At 41.3% G+C, this 22,207-nt stretch overlaps 1 protein-coding gene across 1 annotated transcript; it reads right to left on the bottom strand.

Moving 5' to 3' along the window:
• Positions 1–7,503: 7,503 nt before the first annotated feature.
• LOC123323726 (spermatogenesis-associated protein 31D1-like) lies at positions 7,504–13,385 on the bottom strand. The gene is made up of 3 exons (XM_044912198.1): positions 10,269–13,385; positions 8,240–8,305; positions 7,504–7,587 (listed from the first exon to the last, which is right to left on the bottom strand). The coding sequence occupies exons 1-3, from the start codon at positions 13,383–13,385 to the stop codon at positions 7,504–7,506; spliced, it is 3,267 nt and encodes a 1,088-aa protein (XP_044768133.1).
• Between the last annotated feature and the right edge of the window lie 8,822 nt (positions 13,386–22,207).

Below are 22,207 nucleotides of genomic sequence, written 5' to 3'. Positions count from 1 at the left end.
AAAGACACATACAGCAATCCAGCAGATTACTTAGCCTGTCCCCCTGTGAGGGCGGTGCAGTTCCACCTGGGGCAAAGACACTTGAGAATCAACGCAATAGGACCCTCCCCCAGAAGATCAGCAAGAACATCCAGCCAAGACCAAGTTTACCAGTCTTTGAGAATGGCAAAACTCCAGCACTAGGGGAATACAGCACAAAGAATTCATGGATTTTCCCCACGATTCTTTAGTCTTTCAATTTTGATTTTTTTCTCTTTCCTTTTTCAACCAGTTTCTCTTTTATCAACTCTTTTTTTAAATCTTTTTTTAATTGTCATTTTTACAGTTATAGTCTATCCTTTCACTATATTTAATTTTGTTTTTGTAAATACATAAGTTTTTCTTTCCTTACCATTTTGGGATACAGTTTCTTCTAGCAGACCAAATTAATGCAGAATCCAGTGTATGGCTCTGTTCCCTTCACCTGTCTGATCATATTCTCTTTTTCTCCTCCTCCTCCTCCTTCTTCTTCTTTAGTTTTGTTGTTTTACTTTGGGTTTTGTTTTGTTTTGTTTTATTAGTCTTTTTTAACTTTCATCTTTACAGATACATTCTATACTTTCAACATATTTAATTTTATTTTTGTACATAAGTTTTTCTTTCTTTACAATGTTAAGATATAGTTTCTTCTAACAAACCAACCAAAATACACTCAGGGTGTGGTGTATTGCTCTGTGCTGTTCACCTGTATGTGGATTCCTTCTTTTCCCCCCACCTCTCTTTTTTTTTCCTTTTGGTTTTCATTTTTACACTTACAATCTATCCTTTCATTATATTCAGTTTTATTTTTGTACATATATAAGTTTTTCATTCTTTACAATATTGAGATCTAGTTTTCTAACAAACAGACCAAAATACACACAGGATGCAGTGTATTGCTCTGTTCTGTCCACCTGTCTGATTATATTTGCTTTGGGTTTTTTTTGGGGGGGGGTAATTTTTTAATTTTTCTTTTTTCTTTTTTTTGGGGTTTCAGGTTTCATCTGATTTGTTTAGTATATAGTACTCTGTGGTGGTTGTTGCCATTTTACTATTTTGTACTCTCATTCGTCTATTCTTCGCTGGACAGAATGACAAGATGGAAAAACTCACCTCAAAAAGAGAACAAGACGCAGTACTGACTGCCAGGGACCTAATCAATATGGTCATAAGTAAGATGTTAAGATGTCGGAACAGAGTTCAGAATAATGATTATAAAGATAATAGCTGGGCTTGAAAAAAGCATAGAAGACACTAGAAGATCCCTTTCTGGAAAAATAAAAGAACTAAAATCTAACCAAGTCAAACTCAAATAGGCTATTAATGAGATGCAATAAAAAATGGGGATGCTAACTGCTAGGATAAATGAGGCAGAAGAGACAATTAGTGACACAGAAGACAAAATAATAGAGAATAAAGAAGCTGAGAAAAAGAGATAAACAACTACTGGATCATGAGGAGAGATTTTGAGAGATAGGTGATAACATGAAGTGAAACAAGATTAGAATAATTGGGATCCCAGAAGAAGAGGAAAAAGAGAGAGAGGGGCAAAAGGTATATTGGAGCAAATTATAGCGGAGAACTTCCCTAACCTAGGGAAGGAAACAGGCATCCAAGTCCAAGAGGCACAGAGAAACCCCCTCAAAATCAGTAAAAATAGATCAACACCCCGACATATAATAGTGAAACATGTTAATCATAGAGACAAAGAGAAAATCCTGAAAGCAGCTCAGGACAAGAGATCTGAAACCTACGAGGGTAGAAACGTTAGACTGGCAGCAGATCTATCCACAGAGACCTGGCAGGCAAGACAGGACTGGCATGATATATTCAAAGTGCTAAATGAGAAAAATATACAGCCAAGAATACTTTATACAGCTAGGATGTCATTCAAAAGAGAGAGAGAGAAAAAGCTTCCAGGACAAACAGAAACTAAAAGAATTTGTGGTCACCAAACCAACCCTACAAGAAATGTTAAAAGAGATCCTTTAAGCCAAGAGAGAACCCAAAAGTAACACAGACCAGAAAGAAACAGAGACAATATACAGAAACAGTGACTTTACAGGTGATATGATGGCACTAAATTCATATCTTTCAATAGTTATTCTGAATGTAAATGGGCTAAAGGCTACAATCAAAAGACACAGGGTTGAACTGACTAAAAAAGCAAGACACATCAATATGCTGTCTGCAAAAGACTCATTTTAGACCCAAAGAAACCTCCGGATTTAAAGTGAGGGCGTGGAGGGAGAGCTGGGTGGCTCAGTCAGGTAAGCATCTGCCTTCGGCTCAGGTCATGATCCCAGGGTCCTGGGATCAGGCTCCTTGCTCAGTGGGGAGGCTGCTTCTCCCTCTGCCTGCAGCTTTCCCTGCTTGTGCTTGCACACTCTCTCTGTCTGGCAAATAATTAAAACAAATCTTTATTTAAAAATAAAAATAAAGTGAGGGGGTGGAAAAGCATTTATCATGCTAATGGACATCAAAAGAAAGCTGGGGTGGCAATCCTTATATCAGACAAAGTAACTTTTAAACCAAAGACTATAATAAGAGATGAAGAAGGACACTCTATCATATTTAAAAGGTCTGTCGAACAAGAATACATAACAATTGTAAATGTTTATGCCCCTAACATGGGAGCAGCCAATTATATGGGCCAATTAATAACAAAATTAAAGAAACACAGTGATAGTAATACATTAATAGTAGGGGACTTCAACCATCACTGACTGCAATGGACAGATCATCTAAGCAGAAGATCAACAAGGAAGCAAGGGCTTTGAATGACACACTGGACCAGATGAACTTCACAGATATATTCAGAACATTCCATCCTAAAGCAACAGAATATACATTCCTCTTGAGTGCACATGGGACATTCTCCAAAATAAATCACATACTGGGCCACAAAATCAGGTCTCAGATGGTACCAAAAGATTGGGGTCATTCCCCCCATATTTTTGGACCACAATGCTTTGAAACTGGAATTCAATCCCAAGAGGAAATTTGGAAATAACTCAAATACACGGAGGCTAAAGAGCAGCCTACTAAAGAATGAATGGGTCAACCGTGAAATTAAAGAAGAACTAAAAAAAAATTCATGGAAACAAATGGAAATGAAAACACAACTTTTCAAAACCTTTGGGATGCAGCAAAAGCAGTCCTAAGAGGGAAATATATAGCAATATAAGCCTTTCTCAAGGAACAAGAAAGGCCTCAAAATCTCCAACTAACCTCCAGCTCCACCTAAAGGAGCTGGAGAAAGAAAAGCAAATAAGGCTAAACCCAGCAGGAGAAGAGAAATAATAAAGATTAGAGCAGAACTCAATGAAATAGAAACCAAAAGAACAGTAGAACAGATCAACCAAACTAGGAGCTGGTTCTTTGAAAGAATAAGATTGATAAACCCCCAGCCAGACATATCAAAAAGAAAAGAGAAAGGACCCAAAAAACTAAAACCATGACTGAAAGAGGAGTGATCACAACCAACACCAAAGAAATACAACCAATTTTAAGAGCAAATTATGAGCAAATATATGCCAACAAATTAGGCAGTCTGGAAGAAATGGATGCATTTGTAGAGACATATAAACTACGAAACTGAAACAGAAAGAAATAGAAAACCTGAGCACATCCCTAACCAGCAAGGAAATTGAGGCAGTAATAAAAAATCTACCAACAAACAAGAGCCCAGGACCAGAGGCTTCCCAGGGGAACGCTACCAAACAAAGAATTAATACCTATTCTTCTGAAGCTGTTTCAAAAAATAAAAATGCAAGGAAAACTTCAAGCTCTTTCTATGAGGCCAGCATCACCTTTATCCCCAAACCAGGCAAAGAACCCACCAAAAAGGAGAATTACAGACCAAATCCCTGATGAACATGGATGTAAAAATTCTCACCAAAATACTAGACAACAGGATCCAACAGAACATTAAAAGGATTATTTTCACTGTGACCAAGTGGGATTTAATCCTGGGCTGCAAGGGTACTTCAACATCCACACGCCAATCAGTGTGATACACTACATAAATAAAAGAAAGGACAAGAAGCATGTGATCCTCTCAATAAATGGCAGAAATAGCATTTGACAACTACAGCTTCCTTTTTTGATTAAAACTCTTCACAGGGTAGGGATAGAGGGAACACACCTCAATATCATAAAAGCATATACAAAAAGCCCACAGTGAATATAATTCTCAATGGAGAAAACCTGAGAGCTTTTCTCCTAAGGTCAGGAACACAACAGGGATGTCCACTCTCACCACTGCTGTTCAACACAGTACTAGAAGTCCTAGCCTCAGCAATCAGACAACAAAAAGACATAAAAGACGTCCGAATGTGCAAAGCAGAAGTCAAACTCTCACACTTTGAAGATGACATGATCCTGTATATGGAAAACCCAAAAACTCCACCCCAAAATTGCTAGACCTCATACAGGAAGTCAGCACAGTGGCAGGATATAAAATCAATGCACAGAAATCAGTTGCATTTCTATACACTAACAATGAGGCAGAAGAAAGATAAAGTAAGGAATCAATCCCATTTACAAGTGCACCCAAAGCCATAAGATACCTAGGAATAAACCTAACCAAAGAGGCAAAGGGTCTGCACTCAGAAAACTCATGAAAGAAATTGAGGAAGACACAAAGAAATGGAAAAATATTCCATGCTCAAGGTTTGGAAGAACAAATATTGTTAACATGTCCATGCTACCTAGAGCAATCGATACATTCAAGGCAATCCCTATCAAAACACCATCAACTTTTTTCACAGAGCTGGAACAAATAATCCTAAAATTTGTATGGAACCAGAAAAGACCCCGAATAGCCAATTCCAGATTTCAAGCTCTATTACAAAGCTGTTACACTGTCAAGACAGTATGGTACTGGCACAAAAACAGACACATAGATCAATGGAACAGAATAGAGAATCTTTGATAAAGCAGGAAAAAATATCCAATGGAAAAACGACAGTCTCTTCAAATGGTGTTGGAAAAATTGGACAGCCACATGCAAAAGAATGGAACTGGACCATTTCCTTACACCGTACACAAAAATAGACTCCAAATGGATGAAAGACGTAAATGTGAGACAGGAATCCATCAAAATCCTAGAGGAGAACACAGCCAGCAAACTCTGTGACCTTGGCCGTGGCAACTTCTTGCTAGACACGTCTCCAAAGGCTAGGGAAACAAAGGCAAAAATGAACTGAACTATTAGGACTTCATCAAGATAAAAAGCATTTGCACAGCAAAGGAAACAGTTGACAAAACCAAAAGACAACCGACAGAATGGGAGAAGATATTTGCAATTGACAGATAAAGGGTTAGTATCCAAAATCTATAAAGAACTTATCAAACTCAACACCCAAAGAACAAATGATCCAATCAAAAAATGGGCAGAAGACATGAACAGACATTTCTCCAAAGAAGACATACAAATGGCCAATAGACACATGAAAAAATGCTCAACATCACTCGGCATCAGGGAAAAACAAATCAAAACCTCAGTGAGATACCACCTCACACCAGTCACAATGGCTAAAATTAACAAGGTGGGGAACAACATATGTTGGTGACGAAGTGGAAAACACTGTTGATGGGAAGGCAAGCTGGTACAGCCACTCTGGAAAACAGTATGGACACTCCTAGAAAGGTTGAAAATAGAACTTCCCTTCAACCCAGCAATTGCACTACAGGGTATTACCCCAAAGATACAAATGTAGTGATCCAAAGGGCACTGGCACCCCAATGTTTATAGCAGCAATGTCCACAATAGCCAAACTATGGAAAGAGCCCAGATGTCCATCGGCAGATAAATGGATAAAGAAGATGTGAGATACAGATATATAGATATATAGATATATAATATATAGATATAAAATGAAACATTACTCAGCTATCAAAAAAATGAAATCCTGCCATTTGCAATGACATGGATGGAACTAGAGGTTATTATGCTAAGTGAAAAAGGCCAATCAGAGAAAAACAATTATCATACGATTTCACTCATATGTGGAATTTTAGAAACGAAACAGGATATATGGGAAGAGAGGAAAAAAATAAAACAAGATAAAATCAGAGAGGGAGACAAACCATAAGGGACTCTTAATCGTAGGAAACAAACTGAAGGTGACTGGAGGGGAGAGAGGTGGAAGGATGGGGTAACTAGGTGATGGACATTAAGGAGGCCTTGGGATGTAATGAGCACTGGGTATTATATAAGACTGATGAATCACTGAACTCTACGTCTGAAACCAATAATACAATATATTTTAATTGAATTTTAAAAAATAAAAAATAAATAAATCTACCTTGAAGGATTGTAAATATTAAATGGGATAATATACGTGAAAGCATGCTTTACAAAATTGAAATACAACAAGCAGTACTTAATTTTTCTAAATTAAATTAAAGCTGGATCAGAGCCCCCATGTTGAAGGAAGGTATCCAATATTAGTCATCCCTGGCAACGGGGATGGGGGGTGGGGGGGAGAGGCTTTTGCTATCAGGCAAATATACAATATCAGGCAAATATGTAAGAAAGAGACTCTGCTCTTGAGTCCATCATGGTTGCCACTGGGATGTTCGTTGCCCAAGCTCCATTGGCCCATTAACAGGCCAGTGGTTGTATAGCCACTTTGCCCAGTGTGGCAATGCAGTATTTTGTTGTAGCTCCCAAGGTAATGCGGCTTGATGATCATTCATCTCAGCAAACATCATTTCATCCCTCAGAAAAATAGTGCTGTCTCCTAGAGGACTTCCACACAGAACCCATCCACTCGGGAACTCACCTTACACCCTTAGTATCAAGTCGCTGGAGCCACTGGTACCTTCAGGCAACTCTCCTTTCAACCCAGCACCTACATCAACCCCTATCTCCTCTCTCCTGAGAACACCTGGTGAAAATTTTCCTCACCCGTAAGAGTCTGGACAGGACTATGCAACAGGTGCCTCACAACTTCTCTTTGGGGGTCAGGAAACATGAAAACCATGAATAACCCCTGAGACCAGAAGCTCAGAACTTCCTGTAAGACAAAAAGGGAAGTGAACTTTTGTTCCTTCTGGAGTCCCCTCTGGCAGGGAATAGAAGCAGCAATCAATAGCTTGGTAAAATATCCTGCCTCAAATGAAGGCTGCCTTAAGCTGGGAGAGAATCCCTACAGAGGAAAATTACCCACTCTTGTCATTGCCAGCCCAACCTCCTCCCCACAGGGAAGCACTGCTACACTTATATATGAATCAGTTCTTTCCCTGCTTCCCCACTCCCACCAATGAAGGAAGGAACAGATCTTGAGTCTCCTGGGAGAAATAAGGAGGCAGCCTCTACAAGTCTCTGAACCTGCCACTTGGCCTTCCTAATGAAGACCAAATGTGCTTTTGTGACCCCAGGAAAATAGCCTAGTTTAGGCTCTGATCCAGGACCAATGGAAGTTCTAGGGGAAAAAGCTCTCCAGAGAAGAGCCCCTTCTCATAGCCTGGGCCCTTTCACTGCAACCACCGATTGGGGCACAGTTCTGTGTTAGTCCTTCTGATGGCTGCCTCAAGGACTCTGATCGCCTTAGGCACCACCTGGCACCAGAGAAATTCACAATGCCTGAAGCTGGGAACTGGGGTCCCCATGCCCAAGCCACATTAAGGTACCAATCAATTCATGCATTTTGTCAACCCTGACGTTAGGTTTAGAGTTTAAGCTTGAGGTTGTAAAAATTCAGGTAACCCATTCCCATTGCATTATGTATCAGAGACAGTTCTTCAGGCACCACACTATATCACGTAAATGGCACTCTCCTAAAATTTCATAACACTGTGATCCCTGACTGTGGGCACAAAGCACATCTTTTTCTAGAGAAATTGATCTTCATCTCTCCAATCATTTTTCAGCTAATACACTTTGTTAGTTTTTTATGATCGTGATGCTTTCCCATAGGAACAGGAATCTGGAAGAAAGGAAAACAATCCTAGAAGCAGAAAAGAAGTATGAGATCACTCATAGATGGTGTTACCATGTCATTTGGACAGATCGCTTCCTAGATGTTCTAAGTGTCCAAATTCTGTCTCATTGCCTCATTCAATATTTCTCTGAAGGGAAGCAATAGACATTAGATATGACTTGTTATGTGACCCCAGCTTATTAACTCAACCCCTTTCAGCCTTCACATCTCCCTTAGTTAGAAGTGCTCAAGCCATAGGTATGTGAAAAATATCTCAAAATGGGAGTTACATGCTGGAAGATCCCGAGTACTGGCTTTTCCATCAACTGGGTGACCAATTCTCTCTGATGTTCAAGCTGTGAGAGTTAAATTTGAAATGACAGATGTACTATATTAAAGATATTAATTAATAAGAACAGAAATTAAACCTTGCAACCTGAAGGGTTTGCTTCCTCTATAAGCTTGACTAGGTCTACAAAAGCTGAAGGTTACTTCTTTAGACCTATGGTCTGGGAGCTAGGGCAAAGTGGAGAGACTGTGGTAGAGCTGGGATGAGACATATTACACCTACCTTTTCCTCCCCTCTAAGTCTGACTACTGGGAAGTCAGGTGGTCCTGAGGGCTCATTTCACTTTACCATTCAGGAAAAACCCGTATTACCTTTACCTCTCTATACCACTTTTCCTTCCTTCTTTGAATGCTCCAATCTCTTTGATGTTTACTTACCAGCCGCCACTCCATTTAGCCATTAAACAGTTTTGACCTTGCTGACTTGCATATGAATGAGGACAAAGATCCACTTGGCACCTTTGGCCACTTTTGCTTCACCAAACTGAGTAGGGTGTCCAAGAAGAAACCCTTGCATTAGGAAGACTTCTTCTTTTTTTTTTTTTTAATTTTTTTATTGTGCATTAGGAAGACTTCTAAGAAGATTCCGATGATCCCCACTGCCCGATATTCAACCCTTGAGCATAGGCACGACTTAGTGATTTGCCTCTGACTAATAGAATAAAGGAAAGGTAATGGGATGTCATTTCCATTATTAGTTTACAAAAGATTGTAACTTCTGTCTTGTTTGCAAACTCTCTCCTTGCTTTGATGAAGTAAGCTGCCATGTTGGAGAAGCCCACATGACAGGGAACCAGCCAGCTCTAACGAATAGCCAGCAAGGTTCTGAGGATCCCAGTCCAACAGGCTTTGAGGAACTGCATCCTGCCAACAACTGTGTGAATGAGTACAGGAGTTGGTCCTTCCCCAGTCAAGCCTTCAGAAGAGAACGTAGCCTCAGCTGACAGCTTAACTGCGGCCTTGAAGCAGAAAATCCAGGTAGGCCTCGCCTGAATTTCTGACCCACAAAAACTGTGAGATAATAAGTATGTATTTTTTAAGCCACTAAATTTTGTAGTATCCATTACACAGCAATAGATCATTAATGCACTCCTAAATTACCGTAACCTTGGTGTAAAATGTTGCATGTTTGGGAAGGCAGGCACTGTATAGGAGGACAACGTCCCTGGCAACATCCCTGGAGGTACTGTCTTCATGCTCAAAGACTATCCCGTATACTCTTATGCTGAAATGGTATCATTGGGTTCTAATAAGCCCTGAGTAGCCTCCAGGAGGTGAGGCCTAGGACACATAGTAACTCATGCCACCCAACGGATAGTTTGGGAGCAGATGAAAAGAGAGTTTGAACCAAGTTCTAGATTTTAACGGTTTTTCTCACTTTGTAAAGGCCCGAAGGTTTTCAGAGTAAGCTTTTGTACTTTTTATGAAAAAAAAAATGTAAATGTTTCAATACAGGACATCTGAGCAGGGTCAAATAAAGGACCCCAGGATAAAACTGAGAAGGCCACTGTCCGGTTTCTTACAAGGGACTGGTGCACTTACAGAAGCCAAAGAGGAAACCAGTAAGAGCTGAACACAGTTCTTCCTTTCCCTAAGCACAAGCCCCAGCCCCAGGCCCAGGGCAGCACACAGAGAACAGCACTCTCTATTAGAAGAAACATTTATTGAGGAGGATTGATATTCTTTGTTGTGCTGAAGGTTGTTCTCATCAGAGGATATATTGTCATGAAAACTGTGAGGCTTTCTTAACAAGGACGGAATGATTTCTTTAGGGAAATTTTTTCTGTGGAAGTGCTGGAGAAGCATTTTCTGCTTGAGTAGAAGAGTCAAATCACTAAACACAGTACTTTCACCAGGGTCACCCCTGGTGGCCGAAAGGACCTGGCATACTTGATGCACACAGGTGGGGCTTGGATGAGGCACAGGTTCCCCGGAGGGCAGAGAAGAAGGGGGTTGACTCTGGCTTAATACCTGGTCCTTGAAGGCCACAACTTTTCGGGGATGTCTGACCCTGTGTCTGTTCTGTCTGACACGTCTAAGACGGTTCTGGCCAGCACAGACGGCTTCATGGCTGCAGGACTTGATACTTGCCCGTTTCTTTTGTTGTGGGTCAGAGAGAGCCCAACAGTTGGAGGAATATCTCTTGTCAGGCCCTACCTGGGCCTGTAGTTCCTCCTGCTGCTGGCTTAATGCTGAGGCCTCAGATCCATACCTACATGCCAGCTTCTCTTCTAGGACCTTCCCAGTGGTAGTCATGAGCTTGTGAGCTTCAGGAGGCCCATCACTCACAAAAGTAGTCACACTCTGAACTGGGTCTTGGTGCTGCACTAAGGTTGACATGAACTTGGCTTTTTGCTGGGGACTTTCCTGCTGCCCTGTGATTTTTTTCTTGGAATTGATCCACTGAAAAAAGTGCCTCATCTTTTTTCTGAAGTAACTTTCAGGAGGAAACTGTTCATTCTGTGACAGAGATGGGGAAGCCCTCTCTAATTTTCTGTCCTCAACACGGTAGCTCTCCTTTCTGCCTACAGATGTCCCTACTCCTGAGTCCTCACTTCTACATTTTCTTGCTTTGGAATCCTGAGGTCTCACTTTCCTTTCACTTTTTCTCTGTGGGAAATTCTTAGTCCGGCACTTACAGAAGGCCAGCTCAGAGTCCCAGGACTCCTGCTGCTGCCCCGTGCTAATTCTGCTGTCCTCCAATTGAACATGCAGCACCTGGGACGCTTCCATGTCCCCACTGCAGACACTCTGGGACGGAGTCAGGGAAGCCTTGGAAGTCAAGCTATCTGAAGTAAGGGGCATGTCAGTGGGACATCTTTGAACACTCAGAAGCTGTCTTTTCAGCTCTGATAGCTTAGAATCTTGGGGAACCAGTATTTTTGGTGAGCGATGTTCAGTGGTCAGGGCAGTTTCTACCTTACTCATACTGACATTTATCATTTTGGAGCTTCCCAACTCACTGGTTGTCAAGGTGTCACAAGATTGGGATTGAAGAGTACAGAGCTCCTCGGTGTCGAATATATCCGTGGACAGGTTGGACATGGCAGAATGTTCTAAATTCTTCTCCACCATCACTTTGCCCTGTACCATTTCTACTCTGTTGCTGGAACCCACATTCTCATGCCTTGGCTCATGTCCAGCCGCAGCTTGCCTTGTGGGCACCTCTGGGCCACATGTGTTTTTTGTTACAGTCTCACTGGGTCTGACGTGAGCTCCGATGCTGTGTTTAAGGGGCTGAAAAGTCTGGCTGCCGCACTCAGCTATCTGGATACACTCTGCAGGCTTGTGTTCAGTGTGAGAGTGTGATGACTTCAAGACCCCCTGTCCTTCATTGCCCACAGATAACATAGTAGGGAGAGGATGATCCAGGGTGGGGACTGAATTTGCTGTTCTCACCCTGTTTCCCAAAAAAGTTTTGGAGCTTCCCTCAAGGGGTTTAAAAAACTCAGCTTTGGAATCCACCCCAGAAATATGCATGGCTGAGGAGGGAAAGTCAACTTGGGGAAGAGGCCATGTTTTGGCTTCTCTCAACATATAGAATTTTATGGATTCAAGAACCCTGAGGGGTAGACCCCACCTCTGACTCATGCGAAATCTTATAATATGTGCCTCTAGCACCTGTCGTGTTTTGGGATCAAGAAAAGAAAGTTCTAGAGTGGGGACCTGGCAGTAAACCCTACCCACCATAGTCTTTTTTGAATTTGTGTTTTTTGAGGTAGTCTGGGAACTCCCAGAGAAAGACAAGGTATTGTCATCAGCCAGCCATGAATAACACACACCTATAGGAATCCTACCTGCTGTGATCTGCCAAAACTTCTTGCTCATATGTAATCTAAGAGTGCTTTTGATTTGATTCCGGTCTGTCTCCTTCCTTGAGACATTTAATAATTCATTCCCTGAGTGATTCCTTGAATGACACACACAGCTACTTGTTGTCTCCAAGGCAGCCCTGCGGCCCTTCACTAGGTAGCATTCTGAGACCCTTTGTGGGCTCTTCTCTAGGATATACCCAAGATTCCTCCTCATACCCTTCCTTAGCTGGAACTTTGTTGGGACCCTCTCATGGAATCTTCCTGGGAGATTCAGTTCAGTCTTTGCTAGATCCTTGCTACTATAGCCCTGAAGCTCATTGAATTGTGAGTGAACATGTCTGCCTTTTTGCTGAGAGATTTCTGTTAATTTACACTGAGGCTCCATCAGTGCTAGGGACTCTAGGTTTCTACAGTCATGGAGGCACCAGCGTGGGATTACCTTCCTTGGACTATGTAACTGCAATGTCTCCTGGGGTTCACAGGTGATATGAAAATGGCCGGGAGGGATGGGGACTGGTACATGGGCATGGGATGACCGGCTAACCAATGGAAGGTTGGGAGCTCGAGGACAAATGGTTTCTTGAGATTTCTGGAACACAGGGACTAAACCCCACAAGCTTTCCTGTTGCTTCTGCAACACGTGCCATTCCAGGTGTTGATGTTCAGTCAAGATATGAGAGTCTGACTCATTCTTGGATCTATGGAAAGACACTCCACGGTCCCTAACCTGGGATGAAGAAGAAGATGGTATGATTCGGAGGCGGGATTGAAAATGGGCCTGGGTGTTCACCTGAGTGAAAGTTAGGGGCTGGGATTGGGACAGGGTTTGAGGCAAGGGTTGGAGATGTACACTGGGGAGAGGCAGGGGATGGGAATGAGAAAGTGGTGGAGATACGAGATCCTGCATTTTGACTGCAGAGGTATTATGAATTCCATTGAAAAAGACAAAGTGAGACTCTAGTGGGGAAGTACTACTAGAAAACAGGAGGGTGCCTACTAAGGACTCACTGTGCAAAGAAGGAAGACCCCAGAAGAACTGGCTATATTTCTGATGCAAGTTTTCCCCCAAAGACTTGACATTGAGGAGCTGCTGATAAATACGCAGCCGCTCTGGTTTGCCTTCAATATTCCAGCCAGTTTTGGGGGCTGTGGTGACCTGTACATCAGATGGCTGCAGCAAATTCCCTTCAGATGTCCATTGGTATTCTGACCACATTTGTTTGGAAAATGGCCCCTCCTCTTTTACTTTCTTCTTTAAAATCTGGAAGGCCATTCTATTCTTCATTTCTCTCTCCAAGAGTGCCTGGAAGTTAAGGCCAGGGAAAGAAATTGCACTGACCTCCTTGTGCTTAGTAGCAGAGTCTCTCCAGAGATAGGTTTCCGGTAGATGGAGGGAAATTTGCTCTTGCTGAAAACTGGAGTGTGCTGACGTGGGGAGGCACATGTTCTTGGCCTGAGCCTGCCAACAGGAGAATTCTGAAATTGACAGGCTTGAGCAGTCACTACCTCTAATTGTTGGGACACAAGTGGACAACCCAGCACGGCTATCTGGAGATGACTTCTCAGGATCAGGCTTCATTGAGATGGAAATCAATTTAGATTGAGTCACAGTTAAAGTGCAGTGTGGCGGTGGTGAAACAGACAGGGTTGGTGGTGCATGATGACAAGCAAATGAATCAGTGGGATTCCTTGCCTGGGACAGATTTGGTAAGAGGTTGATACCTTGTGAAATGGTGGGGTCAAGAGCAAAGATGGTATTCAGAGGTAAAGTGGCCTCTAGTTGGACAACAGGGTCCCCTTTCTGAATGTCATGTAGTAGGAGAGGGGGAAAGGCAAGGGGCTGGGGTATGGAATGGGTCACTGGGAATTCAGAATCCCAAGGTTTTGGCTGTAGGGGCAGGGAGTGCCTGGGGGGTGAGGGTAAGAAAAAGTCAGCTAAAGAGGTCATTGGGTTAGGTGAGAAGATAGTGGGGGGTGGTGGGGAAGGCTCAGGCAAAGGCACTGGTATTAGGTCTCCTGGACGGATTGCTGAGAAGTCAGGGGATGAAGTGAATGATGAGTCAGTCACAGGAGCCGTGGAAACCAAGGGGATCACAGAGGGAGTAGCATCTTCCAGGGCCTCTGGGAACAGCAGCCGATTGACCTCAGCCGTTGTGCTATTACACACCTCACAGAAGGGATCTGGACATAACAGTTGACGAAAGTGGATGGTATCATGATGCCGGCCTAGGGGGCTGAGGAGACAGGAGGTACAAAGCTGCAGCCAGGACCAGAACAAATATATGTGACCCTGGCAGATCTCGAAAGGTAGCGCCCCCACCCCCACCCCACCACCACCACGAACATCCCCAAGACTTTCACATTCTAACTCTGAGGAATTTCCATCCCATGTCAATCCCGGGCTTCCCTGAGGCCCTAGAAATTCATAGACTCTACTTAAAAGGGGGGGGGGTACAAGAAAGAAGGTAATGTTTAGTCACCTTTGCAGAAGAGAAAGCACCTTTCTTGCCTCCTTTACTTCACTCTGACAAGTTCTCCCACCTGGGAAACCAGGAGAATGATGAAGATAGAAGCAAGAGATCTTATAAGAGGCTGAGTAGAGTGTCCTTTAAGTGATACCCTTGGTAGATTGGACTTGGAGAACTCCAAGAATTAGGATATAAGGTCACATGATCGATGAAAGTAAGGCTTGTATTTTTATCATTCACAATGGGCTTTTGTATGTATTATCTATCCCATGTGATACTGAAAACCACCCTATGAAGAACATAGGGCGATGGATACCTCAAAGAGGAAGTTGAGTATCCATAATGTCGTAGGTCTTTCACAAAGTCAGGAGACAGAAGTTCTGACTTTTGACGTCTCACACAGCCACCTATTGGGCAACACCCATTGCCCAGATCCATCAGTGCTTCATGCAGAGCAGGGAATCTGAGAAGGGTTTTGTGCTCTGATTGCCTTTCCATAAGCCTCTCCTCTGAGGCCTCTGTTTTCTAAGAGGGACTGTGTCTAGCAGCTGACCTCCTCAGAGATCATGGACCTGAGCCATCATGAAAAGGACAGGAAGGGTCACCCTTGGAGAGCTCAAGTGGAGTAGGCAGAACCTTACCTTTCAGATTCCCACCTTTCCTCCTCCTCTTGGCTCTGCCCTGATGCTAGAACAAAAATAAAAGAATGAGGGGTTGGGACTTATCTCTCACTCTTCTCTTAGAATGGAAACATTCTTTATCCAAGAATAGTAGGACTTTATTTCAATTAATAGAACTTTGTGTTCCTTGCTTTTATCAATTTTTAAAGCTGATAAAATGTTCTCAATATTTACTTCTTTGAAAAACTCAAAGGAGGATTTTGTCTGGGAGATCCACACTTGATATTCCCAGTCATAAGTCCTTTGTTCAATGAGGACATAGAAACTGAAGCCCGACAGTCACCTCTGTGCTCTCTCAGGTAGGACCCTGCATGCTAGGACATACCTCAAACCCCTGGCTCTTCTCAGAGGCTTAGCACTGTTCTCCTGATCAGCCCAACACAAAGGAAGGCTTGTCCGAGTGATGCTTGACATGGGACTGTGACTCCTGATCAAGTGCTGGAAAACTTTGTTCTCTTACACAGATCCCATACTCTCGAAATAACCCAATCCAGGACTACAGAATCCCTGTGTTTGGGATTTTACCCAAGACACGCCACCATACCCACATAGACTGTGAGTTTCAAGTAGAAAACTTAGTCTTTCCTTAACCCTTAACCCCTGCCAGATCTCTTTTCCTAGAGCAGTGAATGTCTATTCTTTCTTTAGACTTCCCATTGTAGGTGGTTCTCTGACCCTACCAAACTCATTTAGAAATGTGGGGAGAGGAACAGGAAAATAAAAAATCATTCTCTGAAGGGCAACTTCTGGTTCCAGATCTAACATTTAAAAAGCCTGGGAGTCATCACTTCAGTCTGTGAAAGAAGCAAAAAGCTGAACAGACTAAAAATCAATGACTTTTCTTGGATCCATAGTGGCAAACCACTACCCCAAATCTTTAGAGAGTGTCAATGCAGAAAATCATAGTTTAGATTAGTTTACCTGGAACAGAAGCCACTGGAGGCTCTGCACTACTCTCCTGGTAGGAACACTTAAAGAGACACTTTGACAAATCGCTGGAGGATGCATATGGGCTAGCATGAGAGTGAGAAACTCCTGGAGTCACAATCTAATGGAGGGCCCCCACTTATTTATGGGTTTTCTTACCAGGAACCCCACCTGGTTCTCACAGTAAAGAGCTACCAAAAAAAAAAAAAAAAAATGCTCATGTTTCTGGCAGGGGAGTGTAGGGTTGGAGAGAAAGGTAACCATTTGAAAATATTCCCGGAGTGTTCTCCAGAACAGAAGCCCACTCAGCAGGGGAAAAACCTACCAGACCTTATGCCACATGGGAGAAGGTAAATTACCCAACTACAGCAGCCCCCTTAAGTCTTCCTGTCTCATCTTGGAGTGGAACAAAACAAAACAACAACAACAAAAAAACCTTCAAAACACTTGTGAACATCACAATCCAGGGACATAAGCCCATTAAAAGACTGTATTTAATCATATCCTCTCCCCGGACACCTTACCAAAGTATTGACTGGGCTCCGGTGTAGTGACAGGATCATAGCTAAAAGGAACTGCAAGGTATAGGTTCTATTTAGGGAGATTTAGGGAAACCTAAAGACACCAGGGGAGACAAAAACAAGGACACTAGAGGAAACTGAAGCCTCTGACATGTATAGCTACAGTAAATATTAAACACAGCCCAACACCTAAGCAGATTAACATAAGATGTCACATTAGTCTGTTTACTTCCGTTCCTATTACCCAATACATTATGTTTGGCTTTCAAAGAAAAATTGCAAGGCATGCTAAAAGGCAAGAAAAAGCAATCTGAAGAGACAAACCAAGCATCAGGTGTACATTCAGATATGACAGATTTCAGAATTCTCATACATGGTATCAAAAATAACCATGATTATTATGTTAAGGGCTCTAATGGAAAAGGTAGACAACATACAAAAATAGATGAGGAATGTAAGCAGAGAGAGGGAAATTGTAAGAAAAAATCAAAAGAAAATGTTAGAAACCAAAAGCACTATGAGAAATGAAAAATGCCTTTGATTGACTCATCTGTAGGTTGCATATGGTCTAGGAAAGAATAAGTGAGTTAGCATAAAAGTCAGTAGAAACTTTACAAACTGAAATAGCAAGAGAAAAAAGAATTTTTTTAATGCTAAAATCTAGAATATCCAAGAACTGTGTTCCAAAATGTGTAACATACAGGTAATTGGGATACCAGAAGGAGAAGAAAGAACAAAAAAAAATATTTTAAGTAATAATGGCCAAGGATGTTCCAAAATTAATGACAGATTAACCATACATTGTGGAAGTTCATACATGGACATATCATATTCAAACTGTAGGAAAACAAAAGGAAAAATTTTGAAAGAATCCAGAGGAAAATAAAAACCCTACCTCTAGAGGAAAAAAACATAAGAATTATGACCTATTATCATAAACCATGCAAGTAAGAGACTGGAGTGAAATGTTGAGTATTGAAAGAAAACACCACCAATCCAAAATTTTAAATCTAGTGAAATTATCCTACAAAAGTGAAAGAGAAATAAAAACTCAGAGAAATAAAAACAGGGAATTCATCAGCAACAGACCTGCGCTGGAATAAATGGTAAAAAGTATTTTGGGGAGAAGGAACATAACTCAGATCTACATAAAGACAAAGAAGAGAAGGAATGAATGAAGATAAAATAAAACTTCCATTCATCTTATTCTCAATTGACATAATAATAATAATAATAATAATAATAATAATGTGTTGGGTGATTACAGTATATGGATAAGTGGCATCAATGTTACAAGGGACTGGAGGAATTGGGACACTCCTGCACTATCTATGAATTGGTATAGCGTTATATGAAAGTGGACTTAGATTAGTTGTAAATGTATATTGCAAACTCTAGGACAACCACTAAAATATTTTTAAACAGGGAATAATTGGTATGCTAACAAAAGTGAGAAAATGGAATTATATATAATGCTTGTTTAAAACCAGAAAAAACAGAAAAAGAGTAGAAGGATAGGTATAATGAATAGTAAACAGTACGGACCAGTAGAGATATTAATCCAAGTATATTTAAAAACCACTAAATGGAAGTGGTCTAAATTCACCAATTAAAAGAGAAGACTGTCAGAGTAGATAAAAACAAGACCCAATTATATGTTATGTTGTCTATAAAATACCCACTTTAAATATAAAGATACAGATAGATTAAAAGCAAAGGGACAGAGAAAGATGTACCATGCTAACACTAGCCAAAAGAAAAGAGGAGTAACTGTATTATTTTGGACAAAGCAGACTTCACAACAAGGAAAATTATCAGGGGTAAAGAGGAGCATTACATAACAACAAAGAGGTCAATTCTCCAAGAAGACACAACACGCCTTAACATGTACACATGTAACAACATAGTGTCCAAGTATGTGAGGCAAAAACTGGTAGAATTGCAAGAAAAAATGGATGAATCCACTGTTATTGTTGGAGATTTCAACAGCCCTCTATCAGAAATGGGCAGATTCAGCAGGCAGAAAACCAGTAAAGATGTAGTTGACCCAAACAACACCATCAATCAACTTGATCTAATTGACATTTATAGAATACCTCATCGAACCACAGAATACACGTTCTTCTCAAGCTCCCATGGAACATTCTCTAAGATGGACCACATTCGGCACCACAAAACACACCTTAACAAATATAAAATAGAAATCACACAAAGTATGTTTTCAGACCATAGTAGAATTAAACTAGAAATCAACTACAGGAAGATAGCTGGAAATCCCAAAATGTTTAGATTAGATTAAATAACACACTATTAATACACAGTTCAAGGAAAAAGACTCAAGAGAAAAAAAATATTTTAAACCAAATGAAAATTAAAATACAACTTAAGGGACATCTAGGTGGCTCAGTCGGTTAAGCGCTTGGCTCTTGGTCTCAGCTCAGGTCTTGATCTCAGGGTCATGAGTTCAAACCCTGTGTTGGGCTCCACACTGAGCGTAGAGCTTACTTAAGAAAAGAAAAGAAAATACAACGTAAAATTTGTAAGATTCAGTAAAAGCATCATTTGGAAGTTGTTAGCTTTGAATTCATGTATTTGAAAAGAAGAATTTAATATCTCTGAGGGACTTGACTTACCTGATTGACATCTCTCTGTTTCCAAAATATTGGTGAACAAGGTTTCCTCTTTAGGTAGCACAGCACCAAAAGAAGGAGCCCCACCCCACAGAGGAAGGCAAGGATGGGAAGACCGAGCAAATTTAATTGGAGTTCAGCCATGGTGCAGTAAGGCTTCTCAGACAAAGATGATTCACATCATTGGAAATGCACTGCTGCCTCAGGCAGCTGGTCATTGAGAATACATGTTCTAGACTAGAGTTCCAGGCCCACATCACAGAGCTTTAGTACAGACACCAAAGGTTCTTGAGGGTGGGGGAGGGGACAACACAGGCGAGAGAAACTCACATGCCCCTTCCCCCACCATCCAGCGCAGCAGATGTGTCCATCCTTCCATGGCCCGTTAGATGCCTCCAACCTACCTTCCTCCTCCACCTATTCACCGTATCATATATTTACCGTAGTGAAATTTTCTCGTTCCACCTGTTACCCTGATATTACCTGAGACCCTTTTTACTACGTAGTGATCTCACTTTGGACCTCACGTCATCTCTGAAAGTTCGCTATACCCAGGGATTTACATCGCCAAGATCCACTCTGCCTTCAGCTGCAGCTCCCCCTCATGCATTTTTACCTGTGTGAAACCAGAAATAGACTCAGCGGCAGCCCCACCCCCCATATCTCCTCAAAAGTGTTCAAGTTCACTAAAGAGCAGGAGAAAGCAGAATAGTCTGTACCAAGGAACAGAAAGGATGACAAAGAGGGAGACAAGGGCATGACACACCCATGGACCTGTGGCGCACAATTTTAGTAATTCTTTTATTTCCCCAGATCCCTCTTAGGCTATTCACGCCCTACAGGTTCTCTTCCACACATACAGTGTCTCACCCTGCTGCTCCCTTTCTTCTCGCCGTCAAATCCCCCTTCTTCCCCCAACATTTTTGAAGATTCCTTTATTTTACAGAGCAAATGTGCTGTAAAAACAGCCCACAGGACCAAACTCATCTTGATTTAGGAAGTGGGCTCCTCTAGCATAATGTCTAATGAGCACAATTGTAATTATATTTAGCAATACCTTTTGGCATTTTTTGAATGACACCTATGCTTACTTTTTCCATGAAAAGTATTTTTCCCATATACCTTCAAACTTTTCACCAAAATACCTATTGTCATCTCTACCGGTTTTAAAAATAATGTCATTTTTGTTGATGGTTTATGTGTATTTATTTCATCTCCCCGTGCTACCTAGTCATCTAATTGTTGGAACCCTTACAGCTTCATTATTTAGATTATAAACTGTTGAAATTAAGCCCTGTATCATTTCCTTACTTGACTTGCCTATATCCCCTCTCTGATGAATCAGTCTTGGCCCTAGACACCCAGTCCTTTCCCTCCCATATGAGGAGGGTTTACCAGTAATGACAGCTCCTTTCTTTATCTCTCTTCTCCTGCATCCACAGCTTCACCATTGTCTCTACCCAAAAGGAAGGTACACTTCAAGCCCATCCCACTCCATATACCCTCCCTTGACTGCAGGAGGTATGTCTGTTAAGAAAAATCCCTCCACATATCTTTGCATCTCTGGAATTGTTTTTAAATAGGAAGTGTGATCTTGACTGCCCCTAAGGCCCCTAGGACTCACAATTATAAAAACATCCTTTAAAGTCCGAGCAAGATAAGCTCCACCCAAAAAAATTTCCAGGTGAGAAGGGGTTATAAATATGGCACAGCAAATTTATTTTTCAAAAATGGCCTTGTTCTAAAAGAGGTTGGGAAACTGACCCAGATTAAAGGAAACTAAAGATACACAACAACTAGATGTAGTATGTGATCCTAGACTAAATCCTGTAAAGGAGGTTTACGTGCACACACACACACAAACACACACACACACGACATTACTTCATAAATTGATAAAAATGGAATGTGAATGGGAGATTAGTTAAAAGTTTCATGTCAATGTGAAATTTACTGAAGGAGATAACTGTGGTGTAAGAGAATATGCTTTTTCTTAGGAAATACACAATGAAAAATATTCAGGGAGAAAGTGCATGATGCATGAAACGTATTCTCAAATATTCAAGAATGTATGCATAATTTTTATACGTGTATACGTGTGTTCCTATGTAGAGAGAAGGGGAAGGAGGAAAGGAGAGAGAGATTGTAAACAGGTCAAAATCTTACTAGGTAAATCTGTATAAATGGTATGGTTTTACCATGTATGCAACTTCTCCACAAGTTTATTTTCCAATACTTACATTTCAAAAATGAATTTAACCCAGCCGTTGAGATTTCTGGCTTTGATTCCAGCTGCTGCTGCTTCCACCATACTCAGGCCCCAGATGTGTGCAATGCCAACTTTAAAACAGTTGTCTCAGGTTCTGTCTCACGCAAGAAACCTGGGATCCTCTCTGCACATTTGAAGCATGCTAACATTTCAACAAGGTTTTACAAAATACTGGCAAAGAGCACCCCCACTCAAAAAAAAAAAAAAAGATTTTAGAAATTATGTGCAATATAAAACAAACAAAAAAGAACAAAAATTCAACTTGTTTATTAACACGGAACCCCTCATTTCTTTTTCTCTAGTGCCACCAGGTTGCTCGTCTCCTGGGTTTTGCAGTGTGAATGATTTGCCGGCACTTTGTTTGCTCTGCTAGTCAGTTAGCACTCCTCCACCGGATTTCCATCTTCCAAAAATATGTTGACATCTTTTGTCTTATATGCTCCCCTTCTTGTCATCCTTAAGCACTTATTTTTAAATCTTTTACTTGTTAACACCTTTATTGAAATATAGTTCACATACCATACAGTTCACCCATTTAATGTGTATAATTCCTTCATTTTCAGTATATGCACAGACAAGTGCATCACCACAGTCAATTTT

Source organism: Neomonachus schauinslandi, unplaced genomic scaffold, assembly GCF_002201575.2.
Source record: "Neomonachus schauinslandi unplaced genomic scaffold, ASM220157v2 HiC_scaffold_447, whole genome shotgun sequence".
Classification (NCBI taxonomy): Eukaryota; Metazoa; Chordata; class Mammalia; order Carnivora; family Phocidae; genus Neomonachus; species Neomonachus schauinslandi.
The sequence above is the reverse complement of the archived record's forward strand: the minus strand, read 5'-3'. Positions and strand labels throughout refer to the sequence as shown.

What these genes read in the sequence shown, in the direction of transcription:
- LOC123323726 (XM_044912198.1), bottom strand. Translation starts at nt 13,385, where the DNA reads ATGGCCTTCCAGATTTTAAAGAAGAAAGTAAAAGAGGAGGGGCCATTT. An exon ending in TTGTGGCCTTCAAGGACCAG is followed by an intron (nt 8,306 to 10,268) that starts GTATTAAGCCAG and finishes TAACTCTCACAG; the next exon opens with CTTGAACATCAGAGAGAATT. An exon ending in TACTCGGGATCTTCCAGCAT is followed by an intron (nt 7,588 to 8,239) that starts GTAACTCCCATT and finishes CTCTGGTGCCAG; the next exon opens with GTGGTGCCTAAGGCGATCAG.